Consider the following 14,030-nt stretch of genomic DNA (forward strand, 5'->3'; position numbering starts at 1 on the left):
GGGTGGGTGTGGCTGAGACGGTGCCGAGGGGTTTTTTGCAGTGAGCATCCCACCAAGTACCCTGTCAAGCAGAGAGGGGTGGGCGGCTCGCTGGAGCCAGGGTGCAGCTTGGCATACCTCGGGCAGCAAAAAGGGAAAAATCTGTTTAGAAGTCCGAGGTGAAACGTGCTTGTGTGGAGAGAGGGTCTCACAAGTCACCTACAGCCCTTAGGTCCTTTCTGAGCTCTCCAAGGAAGGCTCGAGTGGGACCTTGGGTGTCCTGTGTAAGCACCGCTCCGTGGGAGAAGGGAAAAGTCACCCATGGGTTTTGTGTGGACAGCCAGTCTGGCAGAGGTGGTGCCCTAGGACCTCACGCTGCTTTCCCCAGGTTACAGCACACTAGGTGGAAAATACTGAAACAATGAGACTTGCATGATTTTTTGCCTCAATTTCTGCTTTTTCTTATGGGTTTGGTTTTCTTTGTAAATTTTCGACGAAATTGCTCAGGGAGGAAATATATGCAATTGGTCCCCACTTTGCATCTGCTGGTTGTGACGGTTGGGGGCGAGGGGGGAGCTGCTGCCGCCGCCGCCGCAGGGAAGCAGCGCTCTGAAGAGCATCAGCCGCCCGCGACAGCGGCCCCAGAGCCACCAGCTCTCTTCTCTTTCTTTCCCGCGTGAGCCGGGAGCTCCCAGGTGCTCTCAGTTGAGCTGGGATGGGAAAAGACCTATTTTTCATAGCACTGGGAGGGAAAGGCACAAAGCAGTTGATGGCCCTCTTCATGTTTGCGGTGCTTTGTGCAGCTGGACACACCACCCAGTTAAACATGCCCGGTCGTTCTTACCTCTCCATGCCCTTTTTTTTGAGGGATGACCCCACGCAGTTGCATCTCACACTTTGGGGCATTTCTTTGGGGTGGAAGTAGCTGGTTTTCCATATCTTTGTGCTCATCTGCTGTTCACACAGAGCCAGTATTTCATAGTGAAGTGTTACAGGTTCCTTAACAATGTTTTCTGGCTTGTTTTGCATCCCAGGGACCACCAGGGCCTCAAGGACCGACTGGATTTCCTGGACCAAAAGGCCCCCCTGTAAGTAACTCTCTTTCTGGAGCACGCAAAGAAATACAGAAAGTCTTTCCCCCTCCAGCTGTGATTGCCTGTGCCAGCTCAGTCTTAGCTGCTTCTCTGACAAGCGGTGACGTACCCAATAAAAGGCATTACTGAGCCATCATGATAATAACCCGACGGTTTAAGATTTTAAATAGCCAAGTAAATTGCGGCTGATTATAAATGTTCATTTCCTAATGACTCAATATCGCTAGGATCTTTCATGGTTGCTCTGTTCTCTATTTTCCCTCTGTACACCGGGAGGACGGCACAACCGAGTAACGCTTCTGTCTCTGCAATTGTTATACACTGGTGGGGGGTCTCAGAAACCTTTTTGGAGTGATTTCCTTCCCTGTGGCGGACAGCTCGCTCCCGCTCTGGACCTGTAAGATGAATTTTTCCTTTGGCAGATGTATGGGAAAGGGACATATAATTTTAGGGTTCTGAGCACCTCCATTTCACTGCAAAATGGATGGGAATTAATGCAAGAAGGGCACCAGGTTTGATTCAGTCCATATCAGTTTTACTACCGAGCACTTGGTCATGTTTCTTCTCATCCTGGTTTTCTTCTGTAGGGTCCTCCTGGGAAGGATGGATTGCCTGGTCACCCCGGACAGAGAGGAGAAACCGTAAGTAGCCAAAATTCTTGGGCAGATCATTAGTCCTGAGCCTCGTCTTGCCGGTTGGTTTTTCTAAACCCTTTTATGCAGCTGGGGAGATGTGGCCACGCATTTAGTTTCCCCGGAGGTCTGTGTCTCTCCAGCTGCACGGGATGGTCTATGGGAAGCAACCTTCTTCTGAGCAGGACGGGTCGGTCTAATGATGATTTACGTGAAGGCTGTGAACCAACTCCTCTCTCTCTGTCCCTTTAGTAGATTGTGGAGGTCAACACGTGCATCGTGCGTGGAGAAAATAAGAATGGAGAGATGTAGCGATGCTGACGATGGCAGTTGGGTTTCTGCCGGGATGGGTGCTGCGGAGGCAGCTCCTCGGGAGGTGGGAGGTTGTTGGCTGAGGCTGATGGGTCAGCAGCGGCACTTGGTGTGGCGCTTGCTTTTGGGAGGTGGAGAAGCAGCCGGGGGGTGATTTCTGAGCAGCCCCTGCAGATGGGCTCTGTACCCCGAGGACTTGCCGAAGCACTGGTCCCTTTGGTCTCCAGAGGGGGAAGGCTGTGCCTCCATTCAATAGAGGGTTACGGGTAACCTCTGTGCTTTCTTTCCCACTCCGTCCGCTGGAGAGGCACAGGTTTCACGTCTCTCTATTCCAGAGACATAACTCTAGGGCTGTGAGAGCAGAAATTTTTCATGCAAGATGGGCTCCATCCTTCACAAGCTCAGCTTTCCGCACCCAGCTGCGTTAGGTCAGGGGCGGTTTTATTTTCTCTGGAACCTGCAACGGGGAGAAATAAACGCTTTTCACTTCTTGATGCACCATGTGGCCAACGCCAAGAACTGTTGCATAGAGTTACAGAGGCAGTAAGAGTTACAGCCCAGTTTTGGCAGTGGTTGTTTTGAGAGGAAGGCAATTCCTGGCCAAGATGAGTGGTGTGATGGTTTTGCTCTAGTTTTTCTGTCCGCACCGGTTCCTGCAGCACGCTCATGTCACCCGAGTGAGGAGAGCATCTCTGCTGACGCTGCCTTTTAGCCAAAGCTACGCACAAGAGCCTCACCAAGTTTTGCTTAAGCCCCCTCCAGCAATAATTCCTTGCTGCAGCCCGGGGAGCGGCTCCTGGCTGTTTAGGTACCTCACTGTGTCGTACGCGTACTGCTTTGTCCATTTTAAAAGGTTTTGTTGCGCAGATGTAATCATTGTTTCTCACCAAAGGAGAACGATGAGGCATGTGGAAGGTATGATACCCTGGCTGTTGTGCGTCTCTGGTGGTCTGTTCTCTGCACCTTTTTTATTTTTTTTCGCTTGAAGGATACCCTAAGCAAAAATGACCCTTCTGCCACGTATTCCTCTGCATGCAGTAATTAGTATTCTTCTCTTTGGCATTTTTGGGGATGTTTATTCTTGTTCCTCGGCTGTTTCCAATCCAGCTCATTCGCTGTTGTTGGTTTGTCCTTCTCCCCAACACTGCATGCTGCATGTTAGCAGATAGACTCTTTGTTCTGTGTTTATTTTACAGGAAAAAAAAAAAACAAACCCACAAAAAACCCACCGATTTCCTCTACTCAGCTTTGCATTTTTCTCCACTGCCTTTCCTAGCAAATGAGCATTAAAAAGGCTTTGCGCATTATGCATTTTTCGCCCTCAACTTATCACACAACGGTTTAATTAACTTGCCTGGCATTTGCTAAGCAAGGCAATGCAAATACTGCTCAGCGCAACACCAGGTATTTATTTACACTCCATAAGACTGACTTTAAGGCAACGATTGTGGTATTTTTGAGCACACAGTCCTCAGGTCAGGATTAACTTAAAGGTGAAGAGAAGAGTTTTCACCTGCCAGAGCCTGACTGTGACATTTAGTCTTCCTTCCCTGAGTTATCTGTGACATCCAGGACAGCTGCATTCAGATTAGAAGAGGCAGTAAAAACTTTGCTTGCATCTGCTGTTATCAACTTTTGAGACAGGAATAAAGCATCGAACTCCAAGTCTGCAGGAATCTGAATGGAGAAGGGCCTTTCAATTATTTGGGGTCTGAAAGTACTCCTTAGTAGCTTTCTTACCTCATTGCAGCAGTAACTTGCCTATCACAGGCAAACACTTCCAGAAAACCAAAAATCTGTTCATCTGTGCCAGCAACAAGCTTACAAAATCACTTTCCCTTGCGTCCTCTTGAGATGCACACAGACATGCAGACCCAGGTAGCAGAAGTCCCTTTTTTGTCCCCCTTTTCCTTACACAGTGCCAGAAAGCGAGGAGAGAAACATTAAAATGAATTAAGTACTATTTCCACCTCAGTAGCCTTGTTAGCTCACTCTGTACCTTCACGCAAGAAAACCTAGACTTGAAATCTCTGTGTCTAATAGTCCCCGTCATTTTACTTTTCCTTTAGTAACAAATAGGCACGCTGAAGGATACTGAAATATTTGGCCATATTAAATTTAAAAAGATTGGATCTAAAAAAGAAGAAAAACGCTAAAAGCTCTGTGCCCGAGGCTCAGATGGGATAAAAGGAAACCCCTTTCTTCAGATTAATAAGAAAAGCGCTGCACTGAATTGGCTGAAATATTTTTCTACGATAAGAGTTTAAATTGTACGTTCACTTCACAAAGCTCTTTCGCCATTTCCCCATCAACGACAGGATGTTTTCTGTAGTCTGCAGACAGCTAGAATAGCACTGGGTAGTTTTTTTAGCATGACACATTACCGTTGACTTGGGATTTATCTGATCCTCTTTTATGGCAATGAGAAAATAGCCGGTATGCCCTAAATGACATTTCTCAAGCTTGTCAGCATGCTATAGTAAGAATGATAATTAATGTGCTTTTTAAAGAGTGGCTTAGGAGAGCTAAACAATTGCGGTGGTGATAGTTCGTTATCGTCACTCTTCAAAATGTCATTATAAGGAGCTGTCATGGAGACTTCGCTACTCATCAGCATTTGGAGAGAAACACATTTGTGATTTCTTTCAACAGACGTTGATGAAGGAAATAAAGCTTCGCTCAGCCCCCAAGGCTGGTGGGTTGTGGGCTGTGGCGGGGCTGGAGATTGGCGCTACCGGTGCCACAAGTGGAAGATGGTCACCCAGTGCCCGAGCTCCTGGGAGCTAAGCCTGAACCAGAGCTGAACCTAAACCAGAACAGGGAGCAGGAGAAGGGACATGGTTATTAAGAATTGTGCAGCATGAAGAAACTGGCACATTCTGACTTTTTAATAGCCATTTCCTCTATAGGATTTATGAGCGTAGGAAGTTTTTTTATATATATGTCCAGTCCTTCAGCCAAACCACAAGTAGCTCCATCAAAACAGCAGAGCTGAGCTTTGAGAACCCCCTTTTCTTCCTCTGTTTCATCCCTGTATAAATGTACAAATACACATTTTCCACTTTCTGTTTGATTTTGTTGTGGTTTCTTTTGTCTTTGGGTGTCCACCCGTTCCTGGTCAGTAGTTTCACCAGAGGAGGAGCAGTCAGGTGGCAGCCTGTGACCCTCACTGGAGCACTTCTTGGCTGAAGTGTCATCTCTCTCTCTTTTCCCTTTCTCTAACAGGGTTTCCAAGGCAAGACTGGCCCTCCAGGACCTCCCGGTGTCGTAGGCCCTCAGGTAAGAAACAAATGCTCGTGCTTGCACCAACCCTCGGCAGCTCATCTTCACCGGTTGGGCACAGCTCAGATGGCTCAGCTGGAGCTGCTGGGACCACAGGTTGTACAGCACAGAGGGTCCTCTTCCAGGGAAGGCAAAGTCATGTCAAAGCAAGCTTGATGGCTTTGAAATTCCTGGCCAGGGTGTGAAGTCATAGAACGGTTTGGGTTGGAAGGGACCTTAAAGATCACCCAGTTCCACCCCCCTGCCCTGGGCAGGGACACCTCCCACCAGCCTAGGTTGCTCCAAGCCCCGTCCAACCTGGCCTGGAAATATCCCAATAGGTCCCAGCCCACCTTGTTGAGGTGTTAGGATGGCATTTAGGCAGCGTGCCTGAAGGCTGCTGGAAATAAGGTGGCTCCTGTGAACTTAACAGAGCTGCTTTGGCGTAAAATTGGTGGAGGGTGAGAGAGAGACCAGCTGCACACAACCTGAGTAGTAAGTAGCCAAAAATCTCAGGCAGATCATTAGTCCTGAGTCGTGTCTTGCCAGTTGGTTTTTTGGTTTGTTGGTTAGACATGATCTCAAAGGGCTGTACAGCTCCTGGGGCATTCGGGCAGTGCAAGAGTGATACAAGAGGGCTGTTACACGTTGTCATGAAGAAATGCATCCCTCTTTAATATAAAGCGCTAAATAGATTCTGTCAGAGTTGGGCTATTTTTCTCTCAGTTACCGTGAACTCTGTGCGATCTGGAAATACTACACAACCAGGCTGCGTACCCCTTCGGTACAGGCACGCAGGGCTCGGGGCTGGTTTTGTAGGCAGAGCCCTAGACTGAGCGGGTCTGGCTTTGGGTTGAGTCTTCTTTCCTCAACTGCTGGGGAGGTTGCTCTTTAATTGGAAAGTGATTAATTTGTCCTCTTTAATGATAGCGTAAAGTCCCTGATTTGTAAAGTCCCTGATTAGGGGCAATTCCCTGGCTGTGGCTGTCTTCTCAAGTGCAAATTAGGTTCTATGGCAATTTTATTTGGCTCTGCTGCGCGTAGTTAGCGTGATCTGTGGTTGCTGAGCGATCGCAATGTTATCGTTCTACTTACACTAAGTGGCACCCTGCAGCATGACATGAATTACAACCACCGTCCCGGCGGACACCAGCGTGCAGGGACGTTATAGTCTTGTGCATGTGGCTTTTGTCCTCCTCCAAAATGGGCCACTTGGGAACCTTCTGCACTGGGCCTTATGCTACACTCGTCACCATTAGTGCCCGCGTACGGCACAGAGGCAGTCAGTAATTGCCGTGCAGTACAAGCCTAATCCATTATTTATGCCCCATATAAGGAAGAATCAGCATGATTGTAGAGTACTTAGGAAGTTTTCAATTTAAAAAAAGAAAAAAAACCCTAAGCATAATAATTGTAGTAATAATATCTCATTTATGTGGACACTTTCATTCCAGAGGTTCCCAATGCCTCTAGTCTGTCAAGTGCAATATTGCCCACTTCCAAAACAAGGTTCCTTTAGATGCCAAAGGAGACATCTCTGCAGGGATTCCTGGTGGCACTGCAGGGGACAGCTAAGAGAAAGAGCATCTTCCATCCCATTGCGACCTAAAGGAACAAACTGATAGCCTGCACCTCCTCCTTCGTTGTGTGCTCTGCTGATACCCACCACCTTCTCCCCGATCTCTGTTTCTTCAGGGTCCGACTGGTGAGACTGGGCCGATGGGTGAGCGGGGACATCCAGGCCCTCCAGGTCCCCCGGGTGAACAAGGTCTTCCTGGCCTCACTGGGAAAGAAGGGACCAAGGTAGGGACCAGCAGCCTAACTGAATCCCCGCTCCTTGCAAGCCTGGGCACCTGCGTCTCTCCCAGAGATGGAGAGAGATGATTCAGAAGAGAAGTGATGTTTCGCAGTGTCTCGTCACGACTTGAGCCCAGAGGGAGGAGTTGGGTCCCTATGGAGTCTGCAGATCCTCAGCTGTTTATCACTGTCGTTGCAGGGGGACCCCGGTCCCGCCGGCCTCCCAGGGAAGGACGGTCCCCCCGGCTTGCGAGGCTTCCCCGGAGAGAGAGGTCTCCCTGGCCCCATTGTGAGTAGAGGCTGCCCGGTCCTTCCCGTGGGAAGGATGCCCAGGAGGTGCAGCACCCACCTCCCAAAATGACTTTGTTTTCCTCCCTCCAGGGTGCCCCAGGGCTGAAAGGCAACGAAGGTCCCCCAGGCCCCCCAGGTCCAGCAGTGAGTATCCTTGCCCTTACAGGCACCACCTAACGCATTTACAAGCTTGGCAAGCCAAAACGGAGGGTTAGTCACAGCTCAGTGCTTTATCCGTTATTTCCTTTGCACTAACTAACGACTTGCTGGATATTGCTTTGTTTGACAAGACACACGTGTAATAGCTCAGTCATTTTGTGGTGTCAGCTGTGAACATACGTGACAAGCTGAGAGAACTGGAATGATTCAGGACACCGAGAATTCTGCTTCTAAGTCACCTGCTTTCCCTCTGAAAGTTGTCCCCACTTGAGATTCGTGCTCGGTGCAGCCCTCCTGGAAGGAGATATTCATCATCCGACCCTCCCTGCTGTATTGGCCGTGACGTGGCTCACGCTCTTGTTCCAAGCTGATAACGTGCCCCCAGAAACTGAGCTCCCCGCACCATCCAGAGGAGAACCCAGCCCGTCCAGGGATTTTAATTAAAAAAAAAAGATCTGCAGGACCCCTTAGGCTGATGGTACCAAGTCATCACGTGGAAGTCACCCCATCAAATGTGTTCATTTACTGACATGCATTTACAGCATCCTACTGCTGGATTTCTATTTTCTGCATAGAGATGAAGCTTGATACTCCAGTTAACGCTTCCTTCTTCTCCCAACAGGGCTCTCCCGGCGAGCGTGGTCCCGCGGGGTCAGCCGGCCCCATAGGCTTGCCAGGGCGACCTGGCCCCCAGGGACCTCCAGGACCCGCAGGTGAAAAGGGCGCCCCGGTAAGTACCAGTATAAAGATTAACAGCTGTGGGTCAAATAGAAATGTGTACAGTAGGAATCTGAGCATGGAGACATCCCCTGGGGTAGGTGTATAAAAGATTTAAAAAAAAATAAAAATAAAAGAAGGGGTTCAATTGGAAAAGAATTATCTCATCTTGGGTGCATCAAACTGCTGAATATTAGCAGCTCAACTGCCCCACTGGTGACACCCATGATATCAAAAAAGGATGTGATCACAGAGACTGAAGTGTCTCCAGGCAATGAGAAGGGATGAGGACCAAGCAGGTGAAAGTCTCTGTGACCTCCTAGTGACAAACAGCCACGGGACAGGCCTCTAGCCGGAGAAGCGAGTCAACCCCATCACTGTTTACAAGGATGCGGTGGCAGCAGCAATTTCCACTGAGCCCAAATAAATCCTTACCCTCCCCCTGCCCCGGCCAAGGAACAGCACGTGAAGGTGCTGCGGAGGTTTTGGCTCCTCTTCGCAGGCTGCTGTGGGCTGCCGTGGCGTCAGCGTTCCCAGGCATCCCGCTGGCGCCCGTGGAAAGAGCCGCTCTCGGCAGGAGCCGGAGCAGAGCGCGGCTGAGTCCTGCCATATGGTCCCTCTCCTGAGCCTTCAGCAGCCAGCCCGCGCACGCTCTCACGTCTTTCGCTCCCCAGGCACGCGCGTGAAATGTCACGTGCGGGCAGGAGGGAGTGGGCCGGGATGAGTATTTCTGTCCCTGAAGAGCGCAGCGCCGTGACAGTCCCCAGGAGGAAGGCTGAGCCTCTAATTCACACCCGAGTGGTTTTGCAGAGCCTTCGGGGTTGCCTGCCTCAAACTCCAGCTCAGCTTCAGACCCAGCAAAACGAGCAAATGCTGGCGTCGGGGATTTCAGACTACATGAGGACACTTACGGTGATTGATTGTTGGTATCGGAAGTGTTTATCAGCCCCTGTATTCTGCATTTGCTGGCTTATTAGAAACTCCCGCAGCTAGTCCAGAGGCAAGAATTTCCTGGTGAATCAGCTTTATGAACATCCGTCCTGCCAAGTACCTATATGGTGTATCAGTGAAGAGATGAATAGGCAATTTATGTGGCATCTAATTATTCAGAAGAGAGCACCCAGGATTCACATGCGACTAAATTACGTATGAGGAAACGGAAAAATACTCCCTGTTCAGTTCCTATAAACAAGCAAATTCGATTGAAGGCTCCAGGTCTGAGAAATACCAGCAGACGTTTAAGCAGGAGGCCAGCAGAAAGTGCTTTCTTCACTTCAGGTGTTTTCCTTTGTCCAGAAGCTCAGGCGGGAGCTCGGGGGGCCCTGAGAAACCCCCATGAGTAGGGGATGAGGCAGGGAGGGCGCAGGCACTGAGTGCGGGGGCAGCCAGGACCAGAATCAATACAAACTGTTTTGTGGGAATGAAAATTAGTTGGGGTCTTGTTTGTCATCCGGAGAGAGATGGCAGAGGGTTCAGATTAAATCTGATTATATTGCTACAGCAGTGAAATTGCAGCTGCGATCTGGGTATTCACCGTTCAGATTTGTTTGTTCTTTCTTTATCTCCTGAGATAGAAATTTTGTCGTGTTCCAGACAGCGAGCACAGAAAGCCTGGGGAAATATCGGCTGGAAACTGGTTTTGCTATACGTGCCCATACAGTCAGGGGTTATTAGCAGCTGAATAAAATGTTAATGGGATGTAATGGTTTGAAGGGTGGGGGAGAGCTCTGTGTCACCTGCCCGCTTGTTCTGCTTCCAGGGTGAGAAGGGTCCTCAAGGACCGGCTGGCCGGGACGGCATCCAGGGCCCGGTGGGACTGCCAGGTCCAGCAGGTCCCGTCGGCCCCCCCGGAGAGGATGGAGACAAGGTGGGAGCAGCTCCCTGCTGCGCAGGGTCACTCTGGGAGGGAACAGGGCCAACGTGCCCCATTGCCACCACGCTGCTTCCACCGCGTGGGGTTGGATGTGCTGCTGGTCGTAACACGGGGATATTTTATAGCGCTTGCAATCCCGCGGGATCAGCAGCGGCCGATCGGGGCGGCAGCAGCTGCGTGTGCTCTGCCAGCCACACCGCTCGCTGAAATCCAGTTAGCCGCCCCAAAAGCCTGTAGCAGGTGGCCTGCCCGTGGGTGCCTGGCCTTTCCAAATTAATTACCTTGCCCCACTCTCTCATTAAGCCCCTCTGGACTGGAGGGTTCTGAGAAAACATTAGCTGGGATGAATCACTCATCGCTGCTAACAAGGTCTGCAACATGATGCTTCTCGCATCGCATGGCAGCTAAGGAAAGTTTTAGGAGGTAAAAGGGTTTGGTTACACCCGGAGTGGCCAAATCTCTGGCCTTTTTCAGAGTGTTCTGGGGTATTTCTACGGTCAATTGGCATCTTTAGGATGAGGTTGTAGACCTACGGGACTATTGCTTGCACGTTGAGGTATGGAGGTGGTCACCAAGTGAACTAACTGTGCCCCTTCGTACCCGGCAGGGCGAGATCGGGGAGCCTGGCCAGAAGGGCAGCAAGGGCGACAAAGGCGAGCAGGTGAGTGGGGTGGACATCGTCATAGCTGCTGCCCTGGAGGAGCATGGCTATGTTGTATGACTTGCTGGAAACAGAAAACAATATCATTTTAGTTTCTTTCTACAATTGCTTCATCTTCCTTTGCTTCATCAAATACCCACATGATGTAAAAAAGAGTGAGTGCCTGAAGTGTGAGCTTCCAGCTCCCAGGAACACACCGAGATGTTTCCATGTCACCCATGTACCGTGTAAATATCTGTGAAACATTAGCAGCCCTTGCCCTTAAAGTTGGGTGTTGGGCTGTAGTTCCTGTTCTAGTTGCTTGCAGCACACCAAAGCGCTCTTTATGTGCTGCTCAGGGCCTGAGGAAGATAAATCACCCATAAGTATCTAGATAGAACCGAGTGATGTGATATTGCTTTGCTGGAGCAAAAATGCATTTAGACATCCACTGTGCCATTGGCACCAGGGCTGAGGGATGCTGGTGTGTCTGGACAGACTTGACCCTCTCCTCCCTCTCTGTTGTGGGAATCAATGCACATTTAATGGAGGCTGCGTTGAAGGGCATCGCCTTTTCCAGGTGAGTTTTTTACTCTGTGCTCCTCACGGTGACATTGCACTTCTGTTCCATGACAGGGTCCCCCAGGTCCTACCGGCCCTCAGGGTCCAATCGGTCAGCCTGGCCCAGCTGTGAGTATTGTCCCCTGTTAGCAGAAATCCTCTTTCCTCCCATAAAATCTCCTGGGGAGCGCTGCAGGGATTGGCAGTCTCTGCCTGGCACTGCTGACGCCCAACGTGTGAGCAGCGCATTGCCGCTGGCTGCGGCAGGAGGTGGTGGGGATGGAGTTTTGCATCTGCCTTGTGGCTTTGCCAAGCTGTGTTAGACTCTGTCCTCGTAGGGTGCCGACGGAGAGCCAGGTCCCAGAGGGCAGCAAGGCCTCTTTGGTCAGAAAGGTGACGAAGGACCCCGAGGTTTCCCTGGTCCCCCCGGCCCAGTGGGCTTGCAGGTAATTTACAGCATCAAGGGAGCGCTTAGGGTAATGAGAGCTGGGGCTCCACCTGAGATGTTCACAGCTAAAACTCATCCCCTCCACCTCCACAGGGCTTGCCTGGACCACCTGGTGAGAAGGGGGAAACAGGTGACGTTGGGCAGATGGTAAGATGCTTTCATAAGTCTTTTTTCATCGCTGACAGACGTTGCTCCAAGAATCATGTCTTAAATTTGCCTCCCCTTTCTCTCAGGGCCCGCCAGGCCCACCTGGACCCAGAGGTCCATCTGGACCACCAGGAGCAGATGGTCCACAGGGTCCTCCTGGTGGAATAGGAAATCCCGGTGCAGTAGGAGAGAAGGTAAAGCATCCAGACAAACCTGACTGAAGCCCGCAGGAGTTTGTTACAACACTCGTGCAGGGACTTTGCTACGTCAGCAGAAAACTCAGCACCCTGAAGAAATATAAGTGTGCTCATCCTCTTTTCCCCTCTACAGGGTGAACCTGGTGAATCTGGTGAGCCTGGTCTTCCTGGCGAGGTTGGCCTCCCGGTAAGTACGCTACGGGGCGGCTCTTGCTCGGATGGAGAAGAGCTTTTCTTCAGTGGTGTCCCCCAAGGAGCTGGGTCAAGGGGTGACAGAGAGGCATGGACGTAGATGGGGCTGCAGGGACTGAACCAGCCACGTCCTTGGTTTGGGTATCGGGTGACACATCGCCATGTTACTGGGTATTTATAGTATAACGTTTAGTCACCGAATATGGCCTACCCACGACTGAACAACATGAACACCATTTAAGCTTTGTGGGAAGGGACTGCTAAATCATGTCCTCATGTTTTGAGATACAAATAGAGCTTCCTTCTCAGAACCGATTAAAGGATAATTAGAGATCGGTAAGTTGCTTTTCTGGATAATAGAAACACCTTTTTTTCCTTTGCAGGGTCCTAAAGGTGAAAGAGGTGAAAAGGGTGAAGCAGGTCCCTCTGGGGCTGCTGGTCCACCTGGCCCCAAAGGTCCACCAGGCGATGATGGTCCCAAAGGCAGCCCTGTACGTACCCCCTCCTGTCCAAGCAGGGCTTCCTTGTCTTGCCCAGCAGAGAGTTCTGCATGAAAAGATGTTTTCCAGCAATTTTTGTGGAAAATTGAAATAGTTTACCAGCCAGAGAATTGCTCCTCTGATGATATGTGATATTAGTCCCCTTCCTTTAGGGTGCTAATGAGGAAAAGACCCAGTTGTACCTATCTTCCAGCAATACTTGAATTATTAGTCCCTTTTGCAGGCTATCAGAAATCTCGCCCCTATGGAGAGGTCCTGCAGTAGGTTTACTTTGCACTTGAGCTTATGCATTGCCAATGTCCTCTGCACCAGAGCAAAGCTTCTGAAATAGCGTGGAGATTTATGTGAATCTGGGAGTTGTACCTCTAGGGTCAGATCCCTGCTGATGCTAATTGCTGTAGTTCTGTTGAAGCCAATAGAGCTATACTGATTTATACCAGATGACAATGGTACAGTATTTATCTTGCCGGCTTCTTTGATGCTTGCTGGCTGAAGAAATTTATTATGCGATAAGCAAAGATGGCATGAAACAGCAGAGGAGGCAGAGGAGTTAGTCATCTCTCTTAACAGATGGGTTTTGGGATATCGCATTATTGGTTGGAGCCGATGATCTGAATGCTGGTCTCGGAATCATTTGAAGTTCACAATAGACACTGTACAGAGAAGAATGTGAAGTGTTTTAGTCATTAAATGCTTTGAGAGGATCTTCATGTGAAAAGTGTTATACATCATGTAGTAAGCAAAAGCGAAATCTCCTAATCTGCCCGTTCCCCAAAGGTGCGGGGATTTCGCTGTCACTTGTCCAATGTATTTAGGAAAAAGTAGGGGAAAGTCCCAGCATTGACACTGGAGCTTTGCGTAGTCTGGATGCAGAGCTGAGCTGGTGGCTGTGACAGGATGAAACTCCTGAAGATGCAAAGATGGGATGTGATCTGGGATTTTGTCCGAGGGTAGGGAATTGGGGTTTGCTCCATAGGGTGACTCCCTGTGCTGGCACGGGGGTAGCAAGCACTAGTACTCTGCAATTCTCCAGATGCAATATCTCTGATTTCGGGATATCTTTCTTCTCTCTTTGCAGGGTCCAGTTGGTTTCCCCGGTGACCCTGGTCCTCCTGGAGAACCTGGTCCAGCTGTAAGTGTTCGTCTGACAGAAGGGCAGTTAGGTCCCTCCTCTTGATTTTGTGAAATATGACTGTATGCTGTTCGTTCACCAGCAGCTCCTCTGGCACG

General features: G+C 50.0%; 1 protein-coding gene across 1 annotated transcript in view; it reads left to right on the plus strand.

Annotated features, from left to right (window-relative positions):
• Positions 1-14,030, plus strand: part of COL5A1 (collagen, type V, alpha 1) — a 128,398-nt gene that overhangs the window by 97,216 nt on the left and 17,152 nt on the right. Inside the window, exons 36-51 of the mRNA XM_009892325.1 lie at positions 1,014-1,067; positions 1,661-1,714; positions 5,243-5,296; positions 6,974-7,081; positions 7,275-7,364; positions 7,457-7,510; positions 8,148-8,255; positions 10,002-10,109; positions 10,723-10,776; positions 11,392-11,445; positions 11,655-11,762; positions 11,858-11,911; positions 11,998-12,105; positions 12,242-12,295; positions 12,684-12,791; positions 13,879-13,932. Of these exons, the coding sequence (XP_009890627.1) occupies positions 1,014-1,067; positions 1,661-1,714; positions 5,243-5,296; positions 6,974-7,081; positions 7,275-7,364; positions 7,457-7,510; positions 8,148-8,255; positions 10,002-10,109; positions 10,723-10,776; positions 11,392-11,445; positions 11,655-11,762; positions 11,858-11,911; positions 11,998-12,105; positions 12,242-12,295; positions 12,684-12,791; positions 13,879-13,932 (1,224 nt within the window). The remainder of the gene's footprint in view (positions 1-1,013; positions 1,068-1,660; positions 1,715-5,242; positions 5,297-6,973; positions 7,082-7,274; positions 7,365-7,456; positions 7,511-8,147; positions 8,256-10,001; positions 10,110-10,722; positions 10,777-11,391; positions 11,446-11,654; positions 11,763-11,857; positions 11,912-11,997; positions 12,106-12,241; positions 12,296-12,683; positions 12,792-13,878; positions 13,933-14,030) is intronic.

Source organism: Charadrius vociferus, unplaced genomic scaffold (assembly GCF_000708025.1).
Source record: "Charadrius vociferus isolate BGI_N301 unplaced genomic scaffold, ASM70802v2 scaffold549, whole genome shotgun sequence".
Lineage (NCBI taxonomy): Eukaryota > Metazoa > Chordata > Aves > Charadriiformes > Charadriidae > Charadrius > Charadrius vociferus.